Genomic DNA, 25,765 nt, shown 5'->3' on the forward strand with positions numbered 1-25,765 from the left:
TTCTAATCCTTTTAGACCTCTAAACTGACTTTGATACATCTATTAAGTATCATTTTTGGATTATATTGAGATTGGGGACACTACAATTGTTTTTATCCTTCTTCAATTGATGGTTCCAATTGGTGGTTGTAAGTGACAAAATGCTAGACTTCTTTTACTTTTAAACTTTTGTAAAAATCCACTGGGAGAGGTTGTATATTGGTTCAGATTGGTATCTTCAATATGTTGATGTTATTCGACTGTATGTTACATCTCCAGACCACTCCAGTTATGCAATGAAAGATTTGTCCTGGTACCTACAGATGAGAAGAGCCAGGTTAGGTTGAACCCCAGGAAGATGGAGCTACTATTTATTTAGTGAGATTCTTTTGTATATAGCTAGTACCACAAAAATAACTTTCAAACCCTATATTTAATTCTATGCATCCCTGCTTCAAACTTGAGCATTCCATTGCAGATTCTTTTAGAAGCAGAGAAGATGACCCTCAGAAATCTTATACACGTTTAAAAAATGTAACAACAAAAATTAAAGCATCCATGCTAGAAATAAAAACTATATCAATAAAATAGCAAGTGAGATAAAACAACTGAAAATAAAAGCAGAGATTGCCTAGTCCAGGACTGTCAAACTTGCAGCCCTCTGGCCGACTGTGTCACATGCTGGTCATGCCCAAGCCTAGTTTAGTAAAGGGGAAACAAGTCATCATACATCACTGTGATGACATGAGTTTGACATCCCTGTCCTAATCTAATTCTCAACCTGTGGTCTGTGGACTCCTGGGGGGCGGGGACACGGGACAATATCATAACTGGGAAGTCCATGAAGGCTTTAAGAAATGTTGTGATTTAAATCTTAGTTAAGTCTTGGTGGTCCAAGGAGGCAAAGATATAGATAGATAGATAGATAGATAGATAGATAGATAGATAGATAGATAGATAGATAGATAGATAGATAGATAGATATACATACATATACATATACATATACATATACATATACATATACATATACATATACATATACATATACATATACATATACATATACATATACATATACATATACATATACATACACTGAGTTTTTAATATAACTAGACATATATATATATGTGTATGTATATATGTATATGTGTGTGTGTATGTGTGTGTGTGTGTGTGTGTGTGTGTGTGTGTGTGTATATATATATAGTTGCAAATGATAGTCATGTGACAAGATTCACCTAACAACTGCAGCTTCCAAAACTGTTGTAAGTTGGCACAGTCATGCTTTAAACTATTTCATTGGGATAGATTTTGATTAGAAGAATATTAATATTGAGGGTGCTAAAAGAATCATATTGAGAAATTGCACATTATATTATTTCAATTGTTAAGGAATGGTTGTCAGAAATGTGTCATCTATTTATTTGGAAAAAGCACTATTTTTTCCTAATCGAAGGATATAGCAATATGTCTTAATATGGCAGAGACATTTTGATGCTTTACAATAATATATTGTATTTATTATATTATGCTGTATTTATGACTCTTAATAAATATAATATATAAAGGTTCCCCTCTTTTCTGTTTCTTTGTTATGGGTTGGGTTTTTCTATTTTTTTTTCTTTTGATTTTATTTTACCTTTTTTTTAAATTAAGAACTGTTTTGTTTAAGAATTGTTTTGTTAACAGCGTGTGATAAAAATGTAAAATACATTAATTAATAATTGAAAAAGAGGTATTAGAAATGTAAGATATACAGTAAACCCAGGACATTATAAGTTGGTATTTAATAGATATCTAGATTATAGTTATAGATCTATAGTTTCATATACCGTATTTATCGGCGTATAACACGCAGTTTTAAAACTAAAATTGCAAGCTTAAACCCTGCCTGCGTGTTATACGCCGATACTGCGTGTTATACGCCGGGTCCACTGTTCCCTCTAAGGTGCGCGGCCGCGCGGCCGCGCACATGGCAAGAAACCCCCGCGCAGAGGTTTCTAACTCCCGCGCAGAGGTTTCTTTCAAAGCAAACGTGGGGAAGTCCTTTGCAGGCAGCTAGAACTGGCTGCCTGCAAAGGACCTCCCCAAACTTGTTTCAGCGGCAGCTCTCAGCCTGGCGGCAGCGTCACACAAACTGTGGAAGGAGGGGGAGGAGGAGGGAACCAAAGAGAGCTTTTACCGAGTCTGCGCCCCACAGCCAGGACCGTCCTGGCGCCTCCAGCCGCGTTTCTTCCTGCAAAGCCCTTCGGGCAACCCGAGAGTTCCGCTTGACGCCAGAAGGGCTTTGCAGGAAGAAACGCGGCGTTTCTTCCTGCAAAGCCCTTCTGGCGCCAAAAGGAACTCTCGGGTTGCCCGAAGGGCTTTGCGGGGAAGAAACGCGGCTTGAGGCGCAAGGACGGTCCTGGCTGTGGGGCGCAGACTCGGTAAAAGCCTCTCTTTGGTTCCCTCCTCCTCCTCCTCCTCCTCCTCCTCCTCCTCCTCCTCCTTCTTTCTGGAGCCCCTTCCTCAAAGATTTGGTACCAAAGCAAGGGCGGTGAGGAAGTTGTGTCTTTTGGATTTTGCACTGTTGTCTTTTCAATGGTTCTCAGACTGGTTGAACCTTTAGCAGCTGGGGTGATATTCTTTACTGTTAAGGTTACAATTGGATGTGTTGGACAAATCTTAAAAGATGAAACTTTTATTAAAACGTTTGACTTAACTAAAAACATCTTCCTTTTTCTTCTTCTTCTTAAATATGATTTATTTATTTATTTTTACTTCAGAAGTTTGATGACCGTTGTACAAACTAATCCAACCTAAATGTAGAGGAGGAGAAGAAGGGGGGGGGATTTAAAAAGAGCAGAGGAAAAAGAAAAGAAAGCATGAAGAAAACATAAAGAAAGGGATGGGAGGGAGGGAAGGAAGGAAGGCACTTTATGTTGAGGAGTTAATGTTATAATTCATGTTCTAATGTTATAAATTTTAATCCAACATTAAGTTCCGAGCTTCCAAGTCATTTATTTTTAATGAAAAAAAATTTTACTCAAATTTTTGTGTTAAAATGGGGGATGCGTGTTATACGCCGGTGCGTGTTATACGCCGATAAATACGGTATTTGTAAGGACAAAATACTGTAGAGCACATGTGTCAAACTCACGGCGTCAAATTGCCGTCACATGATGTTTCACAATATTTTTCCCATTTGCGCAGCTGGGATGGGTGTGGCCTGTGCGTGACATATCTGGCCTTCAGGTTGCCAGTTTTACACCCCTATTGTAACGGCTAGATCTATGCATTAATTATGATGCTGTCTCTGTCAGCAGAATATTGTATTCTGCAATATTTCAATTTTTAGATCTCTTCTTCCCATATCCCATCTCTTATCTATAAGTATAGTCATTTAAGTCCTGGTATCAGCAAAACCATTAAAGGTTACCAGAAATAATAAAATATTATTTTAACCTTGATGAAACAAACTTTATATTTCTTCCTTTTACTTCTATCAATCTTAATCTTTACTTTATTCAAATGATATTATTATAGCACATTTTAACTTTGAATAGTTACTGAATAAGCGGTCAGTATGTGGATACTACTTGTTTTCTCAAGTCAATGGTTGGTAATATTTGATACAGCTGAATGATATACAGTATTTGTAGTACATATCTATAGTTATATATACAGGAATATAGCACATTGCAGAAAGGTGCCATATTCCTATTTCTGCAAGGTTGAAAACAAACTGAATCTAAACTGCTGCATGATTTTAATACTTGGTTACCTTTTATCTGTTCCTTGTTTATATTCATGTTCAGTTAAGAACAGAATAGTATCAGATTTCATTTTTGTGTCAGTAGTTCATTATAATTAATTGGTATTTTAAGAAAAATACTTTATTATCCATTTTTCTAAGGCAGGGATGTCAAACTCAAGGCTCACAGAGGTGCTTAAATCTGGCCCACAGGAAACAGCAAAGGACTGGCCATTGGTATTGGTGTCCCTCAGCAAAAACGGAGCTCGGGGGTTGCACGCAGCACCCCTGCACCTCGTTTCTGCTGATAGAGAGCTGTCCAGGCAAACTAAAAACAAAACAGAAGGAGAAATATTTCCCCTTTTGCATTTGAGCATGCAAGAAGGGACAGGAAAGGAGAAAGGGAAGATGGAAAGACAAAAAAAGAAGGAAAGATGGAAAGCGAGCAAGGAAGGAAAGGGGGGAAGAAAGGAGAATGAAGAGGGAAGGAAAAAGAAGGGAAGGAAGGAAGGAAGGAAGGAAGGAAGGAAGGAAGGAAGGAAGGAAGGAAGGAAGGAAGGAAGGAAGGAAGGAAAGGTGTTGTGTTCTGCCGGCAGTCCGCAGAGCTGGCAGCAGAGTCAGACAATGAGGAGGTTGGGGAGGAATATGGACTAGTCCTGGAGTCTGAAGAAGGCTCAGACGAGGGCTCTGAGTCAGAGGCAGAGGGGGTCAAGGCCATCTGATAGTTATGTGCTGCCTCCGGAGCCTCTGGAGTCTGACATCAGCGAGGCAGAAGAACAGTGAGAACCTGTTCCCAGTGTGCACATGCGCAGAGCTGCCAGAAGGCAAGAACAATTAAGAAAACAGGGTCGACGTGGGAGTAAGGCTTGAAAATGATTGTCCCCTTCGATAAGGCATAAAAGGAATAAATGGGACGTGAGCCTTGGCATAAAGCAATTAGTTCATCTGGTCATTTCAAGCTTTGAGAAGTTCAGTTTGACTCTGTGATAAGTTTGGCCTTACAAAACCAATTGTCATTTAGGTCTCTGGCAGCATTTCAAGAGAGATAAAGTGGGTGCTTATCAACATTCTCCTGAAAGACTGTGGCAACTCGAGCAGAGATCTGTTAGAATCTTCATAGACTGTTTGTGAAGCTTTGCAGGCTGTGAATGACATAATTCACAGCCGTATAAATAAAAGGGGGTTTTTGGGACTAAGATTGTGATTTATGCTTTCTCGGGAAGCCTAGATCAGGAAGGAGGGAAGGAAGGAAGGAAGGAAGGAAGGAAGGAAGGAAGGAAGGAAGGTTATAATGAGAATCTCCAGGAAGTCCTGCCTTGGCATTTGGCCACCACAGGTTCCCCCAACATGAGTGATGAACTGGCCACACCTACCATGGCTATGTACCCCCAGCCACACCCACCTGACCCTCCAAGGTCAAACACAACCCTGATGTGGCCCCCAATGAAATCAAGTTTGACATCCCTGGTGTAAGAGATAGATACTTTTTTTTTTCCAGATCACTGAACTGAAAAGATCTCCATTAATCCTGAGACAATTTTTTAAAATGGGATTAAACAATATAAGGAATCCTTCAAAACAATTCCCACTTGTTTCTTGAATAGCAGGGCCTAATTTTACATTCCTTTGCACCTGGTTTTCAGAGACATATATTAGATTCAATTTTGTTAGGCTCTGTTTTCAATAAAGTATTTTAAAAGAAAATTGGCATACTCGAAGGCAAAGCACAATTTTCTAACACAAACCTTGTACTATCTGTAGAGGGTAAAGGGACATACTGATAAATTAAAAATAATCACAGACACAAAGAAGTACCTGGCATGCCAATCAGTTCTTAGTTAGCCTTCTGTAAATTGGTATTTTGTGATTAGCGATTATCCACTATACCAATCATTTGGTAAATAGACAAATATCCCATGGCAGTGATGTACTAAGTGTGTCACAATATGTTTTTCAAATTGCAAATGTCATAAGCCCAAAAAGAATACTCATAACAAACAAAAACTGAATTCCTTTCTCTCAGCTCCTTGCTATGTTTCTCTCTCAGTGTCTGAGAGTTTTCTGAATTGTTGATTGTGAAAAATTAGTTCACCCCATTGAATTTAACTTTTTCAATGTATTTTAATAAACATATATTTTGATCTTTATTTCAACAATGTTAATAGATAAAAGGGATGTTATATAATGCACTCTGTAGCCCACTTGTCCCCAGATGTCAAGGAACTCCAACATCCAACAGGGTTCTTCTTGATCCAGGCAATAGCCGATCTGGTATAGGCTTCTGTAAATTACATTTCACTTATTGTTTATGGAAGAGGTCTCGTTCATCTGGCTCCTCTATGAACTCTGACAAACATGGTTGAACCATAGCTGTCGTCCTCCTCAGAGTATGTAAACTTCACAACCACATCAAAGTAATGCTTCACTGGGATATTATTGTGTGGGAGTAATTTACTTTAGCTTCACAGTCTAAAACTTAATAATTCAAGTCTTAACCAAGGATCTAAGAATTATTCAGCTAGCATTTAAATTTGAAACAGGATGGGGTTGTGGGTTTTGTTTTGTTTTTTTGTAAAATTAGGGTTTAGGTCTAATAAATTCAATATATCCATATTACAAGAAAGTATTAGGTATTGCTCTGAGGGCTCCAATCATGATCGGTATAACAACGGATTTCTTTTCTCCATAAGCATTTAGCTTTGATCTGCATTTTCCTATATACATAATTTTTTCCAACTGTTTTTCCTCAATCCTACAATCATCGGATTAAGCAACATCAGTGAACCAGACTCTCTTCTTTTCAATAACTGTTATTATTATTCAGGCCTCACTTACCTAAATCTTATTTAACCTAGAAGAATTTAAATAAGTGGTATGCCCCAGGACCCTTTGTAATCCCTAAAAAGTTTTTGCTTCATGAATCGTTCCGGCATTTATTTTCTTTTCCTTCTGGGTCTTAATCACTTGGTTCCTTCTTGTCTATTGCTGAAAACATCATTTGCTGAGTGGCTTTTGTCCTTTCGGTATAGCTGTTCAGCTGGTTTTTAAGTTATAGCCACAACTGTGAGTTTCGGCCTATTGTCCTACATTCATTTTACATTTTCATGCTTAAAAATATACAAGTACTATTTGGGTTGGCTGTGGAAATTCTCAGTCATCCAGGTCATAGTTGTCCCAAAGGTGCTTTTTCAGGAGGCATCTGGACTTTCTTGTTTTTCTTGAAGACATTTCATTTCTCATCCAAAAAGGTTCTTCAGCTCTGACTGGGTGGTAGAGAATGGAAGGATTTATACTCCTTGCAGACAGCTGGTCATTTGCATTCTTTTAGAGAGTCATTGAGGCTATCTGGAGATTTATCTGTGTCACCAGGTTCACCTAAATAGTACAAATGGGTGTGGAGCTATGGACTATGTTATAGACTGGATAGATGATGTCGTATCCCTCCACCTCTGTTGAGAGAGGACTGCTCGATTGTGACTATTTGGGGTCTATAAATTTTCCTCAAAAATAAGAGAGAAAAACAAAAAGAGAAACAAAAAATTCAAAATGGGGAGGGGGTAATTTGGGAAAGTGGGACAAAAGGAGAGATTTATCCTAATGCTGGACATCTGCCTCCCCAATGGCTTCTTTACATTGTAAAAAAACCAATTATAGTAGAGTGAATTTAATTTGATCATTTATTTGTGGCAAATGAATTCTCATCTGAGTTTTATAAACTTATTGTATTTAATATCCATTACTTTAAAATTCAATTTTCTCATTAATTTTTTATTATTCACTATATAATTTTATATATTATATAGGCATATTTTATTAAGTTAACAACATTCATTTATTGTTCCTAAAGTGATTCATATATTTGTCAATAATAATTAAATAGATAGTAATAATTAATTAGACCAAGCAATGTTGGTCCAGTTCATAGAATTCTGAAGTAGTATTCTTATTTCCAAAGATGGAATAATGAAGAAACTTGCAGAGAGAGAGAGAGAGAGAGAGAGAGAGAGAGAGAGAGAGAGAGAGAGAGAGAGAGAGAGAGAGAGAGAGAGAGAGAGAGAGAGAGAGAGAGAGAGAGAGAGAGAGAAAGAAAGAAAGAAAGAAAGAAAGAAAGAAAGAAAGAAAGAAGCAGAAAAAATGTTTCTGTTCTTTGTTATAAAACAGAATCTAAATAACATGGTTTTCTCCACCTAGTGAAGTAGTGAAAGAAGAAAGGAGTAGGAAATAATGCCATGTGGGAAGAAAGTAATTTAGAGTTGGAACCAGAATTACCCAATTTAAGAGCTGCTTATGTTCTACCAATATTGCATTCTCATTAAAACCTGCCTGAAGTTTAGGGGCATAAATGATGTGAAATTTAAGATATGGGACCAACGTGTACAGGATAATAGCTAAAATGGGCCATGAGGCCCATATACTATGTTTAGCTGTTATGTCATCAACAAATGTTTTCAGTTAGTAATCTTGTCCTTAATTTGTGGTAGCTGGTACATTTTCCAGTTACCTAAATTTCAGATTTCCTATCCTTTATAAATGCTCTAGAAAATCTGTCATGAAAAGTCAAAGCAAAGGAACCTGAATCTAGCAATAAAACTAACCTGCTACAAATAAAGATCATCTATATAGGGAGGGATTTTCTGCCTTAAAACTCATCTTTTTTTCTCTTGCCTAATCTTATGCAATTGTCTGATTTTATTTCTCCTCGCATTAGTTTATACCATAACAGCCAACCATGTTTTTTGTATTGAGTTGTGCATTTGATTGAAAGTCAGGGATTATAATTCTATACTTTGTTTAAATATATTTATATTACCTACAACTTTCATTTTAAATTAGGTTTTTCTTTTTTAAAATAAGAGCACAGTATAATTGAAAGCTAGCTATCATTTTAATCTCAAAGATTGCCTCAGTATACAAATGCCTTCCAATTAGAAAGAGATCTATTATATCATTAAACAACAGAAAAAGACAGAATATAAATCTTCCATGAAAAGAAAATACTTAATCATCTCCATTTTGAAGGACCATATGAGCCAATCCTTTCTAATAATTTTCTGAAATGTTCAGCATATTTGGATTTCCAGGAGAAATCTTAAGAAACAGACAAAAATATTTAATATTTATAAATGCAAAACTGTGAGTGATTGAAAGATGCAGTTTCTGATACAGAACAAATTTCAGACATTGTGGCAGAATGTGATATCAGCATAAGCTGATTTTAGTGAGATAAGTATATAATGATTGTATGCCCAAATTGATTCACAATCAAATCCCATGTTGCACTGATTTTAAGAAAGGGATGGTGAAATTTAATTTAGCTTATTTTATTTTTGTAGTTTTCACTCAGTCTACTGTTTAATCTTTGATTACAGGCTACTAAAGAAGTAATAGAACGGGAGGCCCCAGGGATGGCCTTGGCAATGCTGATGGGATCACTTAATGTTACACCTCTGGGCATGCTCTCTAGGTAAGAATGCTAACAAAAATATGAAAAAGTTTTTCTCTAGAAAACCTAAGGTAGTGGAATGGCTGCAATAAACAAAAGTAATTCATCATTCCTTCCTCCTTTTAATATCCAAATGGCTTCTTTTATAGTTTTATGGTTTTTATTTCTTTTACTTTTTGTCTAGTATTTTGACAGATCAGAAAGAAAAGACATTGAATCTCTATTGCAAAATTTTCACATAGTAACTGTGTAGTTATATAGTGGTTTCAAAACTATTTTGCATATTTTGCTTCAGTAGATTACACAACAATATTTTAAAATATTGTCGATCCCATAGTGCGGCCACTGAGAGATAGCTGCTTGCCTAAAGCCTACTTTTCATATGGGAGAGATATCCATATTACCCAGTGAACTTCTGTGGCTGAGGTGGATGAGAATGTGGGCATTCCTGGTGTCAGTCCAACCTTAACCACTATAACAAAATGCCTGTTATGTAGCAATTATTTTTTTCAGAATTCTTTTTCTCCCCAGTTAGCACCGATTTCCCTGTTTTCACTATGAGGGTCTTATACTAGCAGACATTTAAAAGAATTCTTGCAAATCAATAAATAAATGTGCATAGTGCTCACAGAAAATACTTCTGAATTGTGAAGAATGTATATGAATCTCAGGTTTAAATGAGTCTGAACCACCCTGTTCCCCCGAAACTAAGACCTCCCTAGATAATAAGCCCAATCGGACTTTTGAGCGCATCCGCTAAAATAAGCCATCCCCCCAAAATAAACCCTTCCCTAAAATATCTAACTGCATGAGCAGTCTGTCCCCGCCATTTCCTGGGAAGGAGGGGGGGACATGCCTCACGCACTCCACATGCACCTGCCATCCATGTGGAATGGCCTCGCAGAGGCCCCTCCTGCAAACCCTAGATACCACACCCCTTCTGTGCCAGAAACAGAGACAGAACTTCTGGCCCTCCATGGGCTGCAGGCTGAGATTAATGGGCCTCCCGTACCTCAAAATTAATAAGACCTCCCCAAAAATAATGCCAAGCACTTATTTTTAGGGTCAAAAGAAAATAAGAACCTGTCTTATTTTTGGGGAAACACGATAATTTTTATCATGTTAATGTGATTAAGTAATGCACTTGACTGAACTTCAGTTATGACTGTAATGGAAAAAAATGGTAGCATTTGTCTTGAAAGAAATTACATAAATATTTGACATTGATATAGTACATTGTTCTGACCCCCTCCTCCATCCAGTAACGAAAACCAAGACAAGCTTAATTAGAATGTCCTTTAATAGCAAGACCAGAATCTCGGTGGCTGAAAGCCAAGCAAACAAACAGATAAGGACCTTGGCAGCAAGTCCGACAAACCTTGGCAGCAATTCAGACAAACCTTGGCAGCAATCCAGCCTGCCAAGTTAGTTACATTCTCTTTAGTCAAAGCGTTGACTTCTGCAAAAGGGGCCTGTCACAAGCAGTCTTTTTTATAGTCTGGAGAGGAGCCTCATGACCACCAGCTGAGCGCAGTTACTTCCTGTAATTGCATAATTGTTCTAGACGCCGAGTAGCTCTTCGATGGCATGCATCCAGGAACAACTCACTGCTGGTTTCTGGATCACTCTCCCTTGTCTCCTCCCCACTGGTCCAAGGCTCAGGCGCCACCTGGTGGCCAACCAGTCTCTCTGCGCCCTGCTTGGAGTCGGAACCTTGTCCAGGATCCTCCACATCCTCCAGGGCCAACTCATAGGGCCCCTCGCTGTCAGAGTCTGGTGGCAGCTCCAACGGCTCCTGCTGGGCCACAACAGTACATCATGCATGAATATTTGATTGATGGAGAGATAATACAATATATAATTATGAGTTAACATAATGTTAATGTGAAGTATGTTCCAAACTGCCATGTGAAGTATGTTCCAAACTAGATAACAATGTTGTAAAAGGATAGACGGAAACAAAATCGTTCGAGTGGGAATTACATATTATTTTTTGGTTTCTTTCACTAAGCACTTTTTTGTGTGTATTGAAGCTTTGTGGAAAAGCCAGTCTGATGTACTAGTTAAGGCATCAGGATAGAAACTGGGAGTCTAGTGCTGCCTGAGTCTTTTCCACTAAATGTTTAATTTACAAAAGAAGAAGATAAACTTTTCTATGTATTCTAGTCATTCTCATGTAAATAGAATTAATAAGTTGGTAAGTTATAGTTCAGAACTTCATCCATGAAATATCTTTTTTGTTCTATAAGATCAGTAACAGACTGACTTAGTATTGAATATTCTTCTGCTGATTATTTCCTTCATTCTATTTTAATCGTAGATATTTATTCTTTGGGGTCAGGATTGTTTGTTTTCCTATATAGTACACAAAGGGACAACAAAAGAGGTGGCTTGTAAATGATAGATCACATTGAAAAATGATCCAGCTGAATTAGTTATTGTACTTGTGATTGATATTATTGTCATTATTTTAGAAACTAACTTGGGAGCTGGATTTGTTGTTGGCTCTAGTTCCTGTGTTGTTTATATAGTCTATAGGTCATGATGTATGGTAGGTTTTCTGTAAGCAGCACTAAATCCAAACGTAAAGTTGTTTAAATGTCCAGGCTGTAGTGATATCCAAGGAGGGGAAAGGCTGTTCTTGGAATAATATTATATATATTATATATATATGTCTAGGCTGTAGTGATATCCAAGGAGGGGAAAGGCTGTGTGTGCGTGTGTGCGTGTGTGTATGTGTGTGTGTGTATGTGTATGTATATGTATATGTATATACCTAGACATTTAAACTAGTGTTTTTCAACCACTGTGCCACGGCACACTAGTGTGCCGTGACATAGTGTAAGGTGTGCCGTGGGAAAAACACTTTATATATAGTCAATATAGGCACAGAGTTAAATTTTTTAAACATTTTCTAATGGTGATGTGCCTCGTGATTTTTTTCATGAAAAAACTGTGCCTTTGCACAAAAAAGGTTGAAAAACACTGATTTAAACAACTTTACGTTTGGATTTAGTGCTGCTTACAGAAAACCTTTGTTGCATTGTATTTGAAAAACACACAGTTATTTGTATTTTAGACATAGTTTTTAATATTATGTACACAAATAGATATGAAAGCTGTTCTAAATAAATTCTGATAAGAGTGGCCTGAAAATCAATTGATCATTCATATCCACTATCAATCTTTTTCACTTGATGAGGGTTTTAGGGAAAATACCAATATGCAGGGATGGACAGCTGACATAAGCAGGTCTAACATCATTGAGCAACAGTAAGCCTATTGAAATGAGCTTATTTAGCTGTTTCTAAAGCATTTAAATGGCTGCATATTTTAAACCCAAAATAAAAGCAATATATGTCAACAGTGAAACAAAACATTACAGCAAAGCACAAAACTGTCTTAGTATCACAGCTAAATGTTCCCATGCAGCCTACAATAAGTTTGTTCATCTGACAGCAAAATGCCCTAATCATCATGAATGCAAGCCAGTTGCCAAGGGCCTGAATTACAATCATATGACTGTGGGACTGCTGCAACAATTGTAACTTTGAGGATGGTCATAAGTTACTTTTTTCAGCACATTCAGAACTTAGAACTGTCATTAAAAGAATGGTCTTAAGTCCAGGACTACCTATATGCATATGTGTGAAAAGGCTAGTATTTTATTGATTAGCTAAGTAAAACTAATTTGATCATGAAGGTTTCTTTAATCAATTCTATTTTTATGAAAACTTTTTTCCACTGAATGAATGCTAATACTTCACTTTTTTGAGATTGATTAAAATTGTTTTATTTAAAAAATTGTTAATTTCCTGTGACTTGGTACTCATCGCTTTCCTCTTTTTCTCCTCCCCCCCCCAGACCTGTGTGTGGAATCAGAGGGAAAACTCTCATAATTAACCTTCCAGGTAGCAAGAAAGGATCACAGGTAAGCAATGTTTTTTATGAGGAACTAAAGATACTTTGATGATTACAAAATTTACCTCCATAAGTAGTAAACATATTTTAATGTAGTGTAATTAGCAGGAAAGATGAGCATTATTCTAATGAATACCTTTCATTCAGGAGGTCAAGGCACTCCTTCCATCTATTTTTCCCCACTATAACTCTGTGAGATAGCTGAGATAAGAAACAAATGACTGACTCAAAAGCCAGGGAACTTTCATTGCTGAGGATGAACTAGAACATGAATTTCCCAATAGTAGTCCAGCACTTTATCCATATACTACACTGGATCTCATTTTAGGATTAAAATCTGTAAAACCTTCAATATCCTACTTCTACTTATTAAGGTAAAGGTTTCCCTATCCAGCCGTGTCTGACTCTAGGACACAATACCCATCTCTGCTTCTTGACCAAGGGAGCCACCATTGTCCGAAGACATTTTTATGGTCATGTGGCCAGCATGGCTATACGACAAAGGCACTTTGAATGCTGTTCCCACCAAAGTGGTACCTATTAATCTGCTCACATTTACAAACTTTCAAACTGCTAGATGGGCAGAAACTAAGGCAAAGAATGGGAGCTCATATTGTGTGGTTCTTGGGTCTCAAACTCAGGCTGTCAGCTTTCCAGCTGACAAACTCAGTGTTTTTACTTGCGGAACATTGCTTCCACTTATTAAATGAAAGTATTTGCATTTGAAGGTTTTAAACTCCAATTAATTAGTAACTGTTCCTTTCACTTCCATTTTGAAATAAAGTTAGCAAAGCATATATTTTAACATCTTGTGACATTCATTATTTAAAATTAAAGCACTGAATACATTCAAATCTCCTTAAACCATAGCCATAACATTTTTGTATCTCATTCTTTTCATAAACCGTATTTAGCTGTACACCTTCTGCTTTGTTGTGAAGTCTAAACTGGCAAACAATGATTTGGGTGATCTCTCCAAAACTGGATTGCATACCAGAATTTTATTACAATTTTCACTCCCTGTTAAGAAAAATTACTCAAAGCATAGTTTACCAGATCACAGATCTCAGTAAATTGATTTTACATTAAATTGAGCACATAAGAATAGAATAGAGTATACACTATATACATTATTCACTCGTTAGCATCTTTGAGTCTTCTGTAACTAAATACTAAATACTGGATACTTAGACTGAGGATAATAATGTGAATGTCTGGATTAACTTCATTGATATAAATGCCTGACAGCCAACATATGTCTGCAACTTTATCTACTGGCTGGTAGATATGGTATGAAAAGTTATTTACTATTATTTACTGTTTAACACTTTCAGATACAGTGCAATTCTAGGGTATAGTGTGAAAGCTTATGGGAGGCTTTCAAACATAGTTATTTACTTTTTAGATACCAGCTCAGGTGACCTCCAGACAGAAGGGATCATTGTTCTATGTTTCTCTGGAATCATCTTAGACTTAGAACCAACTCAGCTACAAACTATAATTTGGAAATGACATCTGAATTCAATTCTCGCAATACAAATATTTTTTTTGAATTAAAAAACTTGTAGAATAATTTTCTGCAATCTATCTTCTTCATACCTGAATATTCTAACAAAACAAATAAGCAATAAATAAGTATATATTTAACTATCAAACAATAATAACATGCCAGCCTCACAGCCTCCCATGTTATGTAGGCGGTTTCTAGTTAATTGATTAATTCCATCTTCTGTTCAGAAATTTAAACACTGTAATTTTTAAAATAAGTATAACTCAGGGACGTGCAGTCACTAGAGGCAAGGGAGGCGGAGCCTCACCAGTCTCCTCAGGAAAAAGAAAGAAATTTAAATATATTTTTTAAAATAATTAAAGCCAAGATAGTTGCTACCAGATTCCAGGTCACAGTGGCTTGGTGTCTGCTTAGTGTTAACCAAAGCAGGAGGTGAGAGGCGGTGGTGGCGGCAGCAGCTACTTTAAGCTCTCCCTTGTCTCATAGCCGGGCCGCTCCGGGCCACCGGCCTCTGGCATGCGCTCCTGAGAGCCTCTGCGTAGTGCTGGGAGGCCGCGGAGAAGCTTCGCTCCATTTCTCACTCAGCCTTCCCCCAGAGGCGATCCGGGACTTCCAGTGGCGGAGCTTGGAGAAGCAGCGGATGCAGGCCGGGACAGCGGGGAGGGGGCAGCAGGGCACTTTGCATTGCGGGAGCCACCAAGCGCCTTTGCTGCAGACCCGGGCGCTTGGTTGCTCCCGCGATGCAAATCCCCCCCCCCGCCGAGGCCGACCGCTGCCCTGCTGAGCTGTTTCGCAAAAGGATGCCCAGCTGAGCCTCACCAGGTATAAACCTCACCGCACCTCACTGGTATAACTATACCCTCAACATTGTTAATTGTTTGAGGAATTTCATCCTGAGAGTATATAAGGATTCACTTAAATAGACAAATTTAAGAATACCAAAATAGAAAGTTGAACATAAACAGTAAAATGTATCTCTGATCTAAAATTTGAATCTGCATATATATTGATTTTTTAGTATTTAAATAGTGTCAAGAAAATTTTCTGTGTTTTCTATGTAAACATTTGTCTGTCATGAAAGTCATTATAAAACTTTCAAATAATAAAAAATAGTAGGATTTTTGTTTTAAAACCTGTGTATTTATAGGATTACACTGCAACATACAGTTTCCAACTGAATGTAAATATTTTTATAATATTTTTAGAACACAAAAGTTAAAGTTTATTCCCCATATCCAGGATATAATTGGGGGAGGGGGAAGGTAGGATGATACAAAATGGATGAGACAATATCATGCGTATAGGTGGGGCTAGGTTATTTTGTTTGTTCTGAGGAAGGTATCACTATTTATACTCTATATAGATAAATAAATAAATAAATTTGTTGCACTTATTGTGCTTCTCCTATTTTTCTTTGTGTGTGCACAACCTGCACAATTAGAGCTGTGAAACTTGTGTAGTTAGAAAACCACAAAATTGTAAGCTCAATAGAGTGGATAATATTCAGTTCATAGTTACAATTTACACCAACAATTTTTCAGGTCTGTCAGTATAGTTAAGAAGATTTAGACATTCTTAGATATTGTGAGTTATCAAGCCAAAATCAGATTTGAAGCAATTTTACTCTTAGAAGCCCTAACAATTTGCCGTCAATATTTGGTGAACACTTTTTATTTTAATTTGTTAGTGTGTCTAAGTGAAATATATTAAAACGGTATATTTCCTTCAAACAAAACTTTCCTTGTATGGGGTGAAGGTATTCTAACATTTAATTTATCTTTATTTGTATAAAAAGTATATCACATGTCTGCGACTAAAAAGCTGTTTGATTATTTTCATCTAATTTCCATATATTTTGGTGTGCTGAAAACAAATAAAATATTGAAAAAACTCCTAGACGTCATGATTTGCCACAACATGCAAAATTGTCTTCAAATTTATCCCCAAAAAATAATTTTTGGTATTTTAACCAAATTTAAAGTCCAAATTACTATTAATTAATTCACATAAGTGCATTTAAGATATAATATGCCAAAAAAACCTTAGAGAGTTTGTCTGAGTTATGTAAAAAATATAGCACTGTAAATCTGATGGTCAGCAATATATACGTAAGCTAAGCAAGTTTTAAGTTTGTACTTCTAATGGTAGAAGGGGTTAATCTTTCCTGAAGAATCTAGTGGGAGGGAGACACAGGGCAGATAGCAGCATCTCCGGTCAGTGCAGGGGGCCTGGCCAGCACTGTGACATCTTGTGTACAGACACAGAGCTGCTCTCTCCTGCATGCCACACTTTTGCACGAATCATCATCAGGTTCTTGGTTCTAGGCTGTTCACACTTTTTCATCACAATTCATGTTAGCTCGTCATTCTTCAACCGTTATGTTATGGCTCCGTGAAAGTGTATTAATTCGCCAGACAGTTTCTGTTTCATCTGTTGTGAATATACAGTATTAAAGCAACAGTAGAATATTACAGACTGTGAAAAAAGTATACTTTGCATACTTTGGACTAAAAATTAGAGATCAAGATAAAGTTTGGGCGCCTCATAAAGTGTGCAAACAATGTGTTGAGGACCTCCGAAACTGGTTCAACGGTAAGAAAAATCTTTCCGTTATGGGATTCCTATGGTATGGCGAGAGCAAAAGAACCATAGTGATGACTGTTACTTTTGTTCATGCGATGTGAAAAGATTTAATTCCAAATGGAAGCATTCCATTTCATACCCCAATCTTCACTCAGCGATTCATCCCATCCCCCATGGCACAGATATACCAGTACCCAAGCCCCCTGCTACCTTGGAAGAGATACCTAGCTCCAATGAAGGTGAAGTCATACCTGAACCAGATGATGAATCAAGTTCTGACTTTGAAGATGATACAAGACCAAAATTGTTTTCTTAGGAGGAGATGAATGATTTGATAAGAGACTTTAATCTGCCCAAAGATGCCGCTGAGTTTCTTGGATCAAGGCTGAAAAGCAGGAATTTATTGTTGCCAGGAGTGTCATCTTCATGGTTCAGACATTGTGAAAAGGAGTCCATTCCTTACTTCGCCCAGGAAGACAAGTTGGTTTATTGCATCGATGTCAAAGGTCTGATGGGTCAGTTTAAAATCCAATATGATTCAGAGCAATGGCATCTTTTTATAGATTCTTCAAAAAGAAGTCTCAAAGCAGTTTTACTCCACAACGGTTTTTACGCTTCCATACCTGTAGGTCATTCCGTACACTTGAAGGAAACCTACAAGAACTTGGAATTGGTTTTTCGTAAACTTAAATATGAAGACCATGGTTGGCAAGTGTGTGGGGACTTGAAGGTCTTGTGCATGCTGCTCGGGCAACAAGCTGGGTATACCAAATACCCTTGTTTTCTGTGTCTATGGGACAGTCGAGACCAACAAAATCACTCAACCAAGAAGAGTTGGCAGCCGAGGGTGCTAACAGTCGGTGAAAAAAATGTCCTCTGAGAAACTTTGTTACCTTCCCATAAAGTTCTTCTACCACCTCTCCACATAAAATTGGGATTGATGAAGCAATTCGTAAAATCACTTCCAAGAGATGGAGAATGCTTCAAATACTTAGTCATCAAGTTTCCATGCTTGTCAGAGGAGAAATTGAAGGAAGGTGTGTTCGTCGGACCAGACATTAAAAGGCTTATAGTTGATGAAGAGTTTGTCAATACCATGACAGATCCTCAAAAAGAAGTGTGGATTGCATTTAAAGAAGTCGTACAGAAATTGTTAGGCAATAACAAAGATCCTCACTACAAAAAGATCGTCGGAAGAATGCTAAAAGCATTTCAAGCTTTAGGTTGCCTGATGAGTTTGAAAGTGCATTTCCTCCAGTCCCACCTTGACTACTTTCCTGAAAATTTGGGAGCTGTGAGTGAGGAACAAGGTGAACGATTCAACCAAGACATTAAAGAGATAGAAAGGAGATACCAGGGAAAATGGAGCATTACAATGATGGCAGACTACTGTTGGATGCTTCAGAGAGAGATTCCAGATGTTACTCACAAGCGTAAATGCACCAAGAGGAGCCTCACAAGGAAGAAGAATCGAGTTTAGTGTGTGTAGGTGAGCTCATTTCAGTTCAAAAAAGGATTTCATGAAAATATTGTAATAAAACTTTAATTTTATAAGTCTATTTCCATTTATTTTAAGGTATTGCCTTATTTAACATAGTTACCTAAATTGTCAGGAAACGTGATGTTCTATGACAAAATGGAGGTCATTTTCGGATTCAGCCACCAAAAAACATAAAGATTACGTGGAATAACCAAAACAGCTCTTGAAAAAAAAATTTTGCACACCTGTGAATTTTCAAATTTAGACATATATTTTCTTGATAACTTGACTTTGGATGGTGTCAACTTTATGGATCACTGGTGACTATTAAAAGAACTTGATCCATGAAATGGAACCTATACATTGGCAAACAGTGGCAAAGGTTTCCTCATTCTTTAGCTCAAGCAATGCTCTATATCAGGGGTCTCCAACCCCTGGGCTGTTAGCCTACTACCATGGCTTCTTTGGAACTGGGCCATGTGAGCAGCTAGCTGGGGCATGGGTGCTTGCACACCTTGACTTGTGGAAGCGGAGGGTTGGTGCACACACACACCAGCCTGCCACTTAAACAGGTTCCCTTCTCCCCAACCCCAACCCCTGCCAAGCCATAAAGGTTGGAAACCATTACTCTATATGATTATTTCACGTATTTTCATCAAATCAGAAGGCAAATCCCATAATTCTGTTTTTCTTTGATATGCTAGAATGGCTATCTTTAGAGTCTTAGTTTCTTTTTCTTTATATATTCCAATTCTTTACTTATAGTATAAATTATAATTGTATATAAGCAGAGAAGAGTTCAGTTTGATTTTTTTTATCATCATCTTTGAAATATAATATTTTGAACTTTTAGAATTTTGTGTCAGTAAAGAGCACCAAAAACACTGTTGCAGGGATTTTTCCTGAAGCTACCTCTGCCACCTTCCCTTTATTAATATATCTTTTATTAATCTGAAATCACAAATGTAAGATAAAGAAATCATAGGTAGTTTGAAAAGGGACAATCTATCAACAGCTATCAGACAGAATGCTGGATTATTTACATTTTTGTGAGATCAGAAAAACGACTTAATTTTCATTCTTTTTTTCCCTACATATATTAAAAAGAAAAGGAATAAAGGTAGTTATTGCATGTCTTCCTAGCCTTCTCCCTCCAATCATTTAATTAAAGAGTGTAAACCGAATCTCCTTTAGTAATACAAAGTAAACTGATTTTTTTAAAGCAAATATAGCGAGCAGGTGGCAGTATGTCTCTGAAACATCAATAGCATTATAAGAGTAGTCGGGCCAAGTACAGTAAATAATAGAGAAAATGTTAAATAAGAAGAAAGAAATGGTGTAGTGTTGCGTGATACAGTGTGTGGTGTGGTGCAGTGTGGTATACCATGGTTTGGTATGATATTGTTACCATAGTGTAGCGGTTAACATCTTGGCTTAGAAACCAGGAGACTATATTCTAGGTTTCCCTTAGGCATGAAAGCCAGCTGGCTAACTTTCTCACTTTCTCACAGCCCAACCCACCTCATAGGGTTGTTGTTGTGGAGAAAAATACGAGGCAGTAATATTTAATATATTCACCACCAAGGGAGGGAGGGGATAGAATTTTTAAAAAAGGATATGTGCTAACCAATAAAATTGTCACCAATGAAGAATTGAGGTGATATATTAGAATTAAAAATATTTAAAGCTGATCAGATTAAAATTTTAGTAACTATGACTTTAATACAACCACAGCAGGCTATTTTTAGTTTTTTTATTGTGCCCTATCACAGTAATGATGAAAGAAATGTTTCTTTGTCCTTTAAGCCAAGTTAAACTAATTTCTTTAATATGTCTGTCAATAAATATTAAATTTTAAAAGCAAGTAATACAAATAATGGTGTTAAAAGTACTGTCCTGTCCTGTATAAATCTATGCTCAATAAAGCTTGGCAGTCATCTTTTAGGATCTAACTGAGAGATAATTTCAACTCCCTTGAACTGCTAACAATAGTACTTCTTTATCTAGATTTTTGTTGACAACTTTCTGCAATAATTTCAGGGATTCCAAGTTTTTAATATGTGGAATGATGAAACCAAGAAATTCTAATAACAGATTTTTTATTAGAAGATTTATTCACTACAACATCAAAATGAATCCAGAAGGAAAAATGGTTCATGGATCTGAAAATTAAGATGTTAGAGTTTTATCTTTCCTAATACGGATACTAAAAATACTAAGAACTAATATTTTTAAAAATATGCTACAAAGCAAAATAATTTACATTACATAATGCTATTTAAATAATAAATTGGATAGTATCTAACCTTTTGCAACATTTGCTTCATCTAAAACATGTTTATTATTTTGCAAGCCATCTAAAATATGCTTAAAAAGTGGGGAAAGGAAATCCTAGATATTGTGGGGTTTAAAAAAGAACATCATTCTGGTAAATTCAAAATTTTCCATTAAAGGTACAAAAACACATCAAAAGAATGCTAATTTGGAACTTTATTCAATTTTAATATAACTGCTCAATATATACTAGGTAAGTTTTCACTGTCATTCTTCTCATTATGCACAGGAATGCTTTCAATTTATACTACCAGCCCTACCTCATGCCATTGATCTTTTACGGGATGCCATTGTAAAAGTAAAAGAGGTTCATGATGAACTTGAAGATCTACCTTCACCACCACCACCTCTTTCTCCTCCTCCAACCATCAGCCCTCACAAGCAGACAGAAGACAAAGGTGTACAGTGTGAGGAAGAGGAGGAAGAGAAAAAAGATAGTGGAGTTGCTTCAACAGAGGATAGTTCCTCCTCGCATATAACTGCTGCAGCCATTGCAGCAAAGGTGAGTTGAGGTTCTGTAAAAAGGAGCACATAAGTTTCTATCTCATATAGACAGAGATCAATCAAGAGTGAAGCTGATTTTTTTTTCACTCTGTAGCTACAATAATAACATTTCTAGATGATTAGTCATATTTTTTCTATATATATTATGCTGCCTTCACTTTTTAAAATGAATTATAAAGATATTCAGTCATGCATCTATCAAAAGGGGAAGTAGGATTCTCAATTGCTGCTAGTTTTTTTTCCATTTGAAATGTTTATGCCACATTGAATGCCATTTCCATATTCTCATAGTCACACAATGTGACATTTCAGTAGGTTCACAGGATTGCAAGAAAGGAGAAAGAGGAGAGAATGTGCTGTAGGTATATAAAAGACGGTTGTGAGTGATGTCTTTGTCTTGTCAAACACCAATTATGTGGGAGTGGGGCCTTTTTTAGCACTAGTTCATTTATAATCATTTTCTGGAAATCTTGCAGTAGAAATCTTGTAGAGTACCAAATCCTCAAGTTAATTATATATTTACCAAAAAAATGTCTGCTACTTTTGCAAAATTTTCAATAAATTTTGAGAGCACTGCTCAAACTTCATAATGACAAGCTTTCATTAAAACTATTAAATTTCGTATAATTTTTTGGAAATTATCTCAGCTAAGTTTCAAATGATTTATTTCCAGTAACCAAATTCAGAATGGTAGTATAGTTGTTTGGGTCATGATATCTGTTACAGCTCACTGTATGAAGTAAATGCTGAAACCATTATGTCCAGATTAAATTATTTAATCAAATGTTAATATATTGGAACCTATCAATTGACAACAGTAGAAGCTAAATATTTATTTATAGTTCATAATAGTATTTGAGATCATGGTCTCCCCAGGCTAACTCCAGTATTCTAGACAGCTCTTTTACACTTTCAGGCAAGGAAAATTCTCATATGCTTGTTTTTAGGATAGCAAACGTATGTCCTATTAAAATGCTACAGGTAAGTGATTGAAAAAAATCAGCTTACTCCTGGGCATTGAAGTCTGTGCAACAGAAGGTTTCTTTTGAACCTGTATTAGTTTCCATTTTTTACATTTATATGTAATAATTTCCCATGAAGAGCTATAGATATTATGCTGGTGTAAGTGGAGGTATTCCCACATTTATTCCACAACTATCTAGTAAAGTAGGTTGATCTAAGAAAATGACTGGCCTGTAGCCCTAATTCATCCAGTGAGCCCCTTGCTTGGATGTGGATGTGGACTGTGGGTCCCTCTAGTTAAGGCTTTTTACTCAAAGGGATGTCACAAAGAAATCAGCATTTATCTTTACTCTGTAACAGGAAAAAACCCGATTGGGACCAGGGGGTACACATGTGTACCTTCTTTCCTTAATATATGAGGTGAATTGGTTAATAGAATGAGACTCTAATTAAAAACGGAAAATACCTGAGAACTAAACTGTGCTAATTTAAATATATTGCATTTAGGTGTGTGCCACCTATTTTCACCCTCGTCTCCTGTACACCATTTTGCTTGTTTAGCTTCTTATTTTCCTGCCATTGCATTCATGGTTATTATGTATTGTACATTAGAAGCATCCATCCTATACCAGTTCTGCTGTTATCATGGCAAAAGGTGAACATCCCATTCCTGGTCTCATCTGTTATCCCTCTCACTCATCAGACAGTGCAGGAGAACCGGTAAGACACACCTACCAGAATGTTTCGCACAAATATCTTCAGTCAGATTGCTTGCCTTCTCATTGTATGTTACAAGGAGCTACAGTTATTTTCTTTATTCCCAATGACATACTGTTTTGCTCTCTGAGCAAACAAGTTTTAAATTTCCATTCTGTCAATTTTTATTAAATAGATAATAGTTAACATTTATTTTAGCTGTGAAGTATTAATTTTAAATTTTATTGCTCTCTGATTGAAGACTTGTTTTGGTTTAGATTTATTTATCTCTGGAGACTGCTCAGAAATTTTAAACATCATATTTGTATACCATAAAACTAAAATATTCTTCTGTACTTCAAAGGAGTCACGGTGTATGGATTTTCAAATTACTTGGCTTTGGATAATATGCAGATATTTCTGGTAGATGCTTTTACTGATTATCCAATGCTGATTTTTAAAAAAAAAAACACTTGCTCATCATATTCCAATACTTTAAAAAAACTTTATCACTCACAAAATAGAAACTGAAGAGAGAATATCTAAGTTGCCTTGCATATATTTGTCATTGTTCCCTTCTAAATTGGTCAAGTATCAAATCTTGTGTTGCATTATAATTAGAATCTGAATGATAACCCCTTTCTAATTCTGAAAAACCTATATTTGCTAGCATTAGAAAGCTGTGATTATGAGTATCATTAAAAAATCCTTAGCTAAATAAAATTACCATGAATAAGCTTGCCTCCCTAATATTTTTTTTCCTATAAGCAGCTAGAATATTCATGTCTGCACTACGGTTGTTATAGGTAGACAGCTTCTATTTGGAGAAGAGCCATGCTGGGACGGGTGTATGTATCTTCTTTTCCCTTTCCCCTTTTTACAATTCAGAAAGAAGGTTCTTTTCCCAGTCCCTTGCAAAATATAGGAGGATAAAGGAAAGACGTATTGTGTGAAGGGGTCTCTCCATTTCCTTGTAGTAGCCTAACTTATTATTGGAGGAATGGGAATTGAAACACAATTCCTTCACAAGAAATAGACAGTTAGACTTTACTTGCACATCCGTAAGAATAATTTTCATTATAATAAAAAATATAGTATTTTCTTTTATATAAATGCTGATTCAGAAAACAAACTGGTTATAGCCCCAATTTTCTTTTCTTTTTGTAAAATACAAGCTAAAATAAGTCCCTTTAGCTTTTAAAAACTTGTTGTTCCACTCCTATTGTTATAGCTGATCAGTTCGTCATCATCCTAAAAATTCTGTGAACATACTCATGTGTAACGAATTCATTTTGTTGATTAAGAAATTGTCAACTACAAGCACTAAATAAATAAATACCATGCATCCTAGCCTTCATTGAACTTTGATCTGGCAGAAGGAAACATCCAGATTGAATACTGAAGAGCTATGTTTTTTACAAACACAAATGAAATGCAGTAAGCCTGTTGCCTTTTCCATCCTTCCTCAGGTTAGATTGGAAAGGTGAAAGGGATTTTTTCCTCATGATATATCTGTGATTGTTTAGAGCAGGAATATCAAACTTGCGATCCACGGGCTGGATGTGTCACACGCTGCCAACACGCACTTCAGTTTAGCGAAGGGGGGGAAGTTGTGATACATCACGTGATGACAACACATCACGAGTTTGACACCCCTGGTTTAGAGGAAGGATATTTGTATAGGTTTATATAATCTCACTCCTAGGTTTTATGTTTAAGGGAAAGCTTGCTTGCTTCCATTCCAGGTTTTATCCATAAACAAGCACTCAATTTTTTCTCAACCTCTCTATTTTATATCTTTTATATCTTCAGCAGACATTGAAAAGATTTTTAGAAAAGAAATACCCTACTGGTATAGAATCACTGTTAAATATGTACTGGTAGTTGTAGCACAAAATGTCTATTTCATCAGAATATCTTTTATGTAATCAATACATTTCTATTAATCATTCTTGAAATACTAATATAAAGAAAAGAATAGAATTGCACTTAAATAAAATTAGACTATTTTCTTACATCAAGAAGCAGTTATTTGTGAAACTTTTTAAAAAGTGATTTCTGAAATAAATATAAAACAAAATTATGCTTTATTGTACATTCTTGATGAAGTTATATTTTCTCTGAATGTGATTTAGAATTTAAATCTAAATCCCATCAAAATGGTGCAGCACTTTCAGAATTAAATATTAGAATTGGGTATGCTTCAGAAATTATTCAAAAGGTGCTTTAAGAATGCAGCTTTACTTAAAGCAATTGTATCTTTTTGCAAGCTTCTGAGATAGCCTAAAAAAAGATGTGCATGCTTTAAGGAAATTACTGATTTTTAATGTGATTTCTTAAAGCATTAAAGAAGCAATTTTTATTTACATTCAAAGTCTCTGTAATGGCATGTGCATATGATCTTGGGAGATGAGGAAAGGATGCTGCCTAGAGAATGGTCAGAAAAGAGGAAGCATAGTGTGCAGCTGTGTAATAGGCTGAGGAAGCAACTCAGAAAAGAACTTCCCTAACTACTCACCTTATAAAAGAGACTATGGGAGATTTGTAATATCAGATTTGCAAGTTTCTGTTAACCTGCAATAAAGTAAAATTAGCTCATCTGCTTAGGTTTCC

General features: G+C 36.3%; 1 protein-coding gene across 10 annotated transcripts in view; it reads left to right on the plus strand.

The window, feature by feature from the left end:
- GPHN (gephyrin) overlaps positions 1-25,765 on the plus strand; it is a 231,627-nt gene that overhangs the window by 122,681 nt on the left and 83,181 nt on the right. For 6 of the 10 annotated variants that reach the window (XM_032227414.1, XM_032227482.1, XM_032227429.1 and 3 more), the window contains 4 exons: positions 9,088-9,182; positions 13,026-13,092; positions 21,219-21,491; positions 23,069-23,176. In XM_032227414.1, coding sequence (XP_032083305.1) covers positions 9,088-9,182; positions 13,026-13,092; positions 21,219-21,491; positions 23,069-23,176 — 543 coding nt within the window. The remainder of the gene's footprint in view (positions 1-9,087; positions 9,183-13,025; positions 13,093-21,218; positions 21,492-23,068; positions 23,177-25,765) is intronic. The other 4 variants (XM_032227446.1, XM_032227465.1, XM_032227456.1 and 1 more) reach the window with 1 other exon arrangement.

The sequence above is a fragment of the Thamnophis elegans genome, chromosome 1 (assembly GCF_009769535.1).
Source record: "Thamnophis elegans isolate rThaEle1 chromosome 1, rThaEle1.pri, whole genome shotgun sequence".
Lineage (NCBI taxonomy): Eukaryota > Metazoa > Chordata > Lepidosauria > Squamata > Colubridae > Thamnophis > Thamnophis elegans.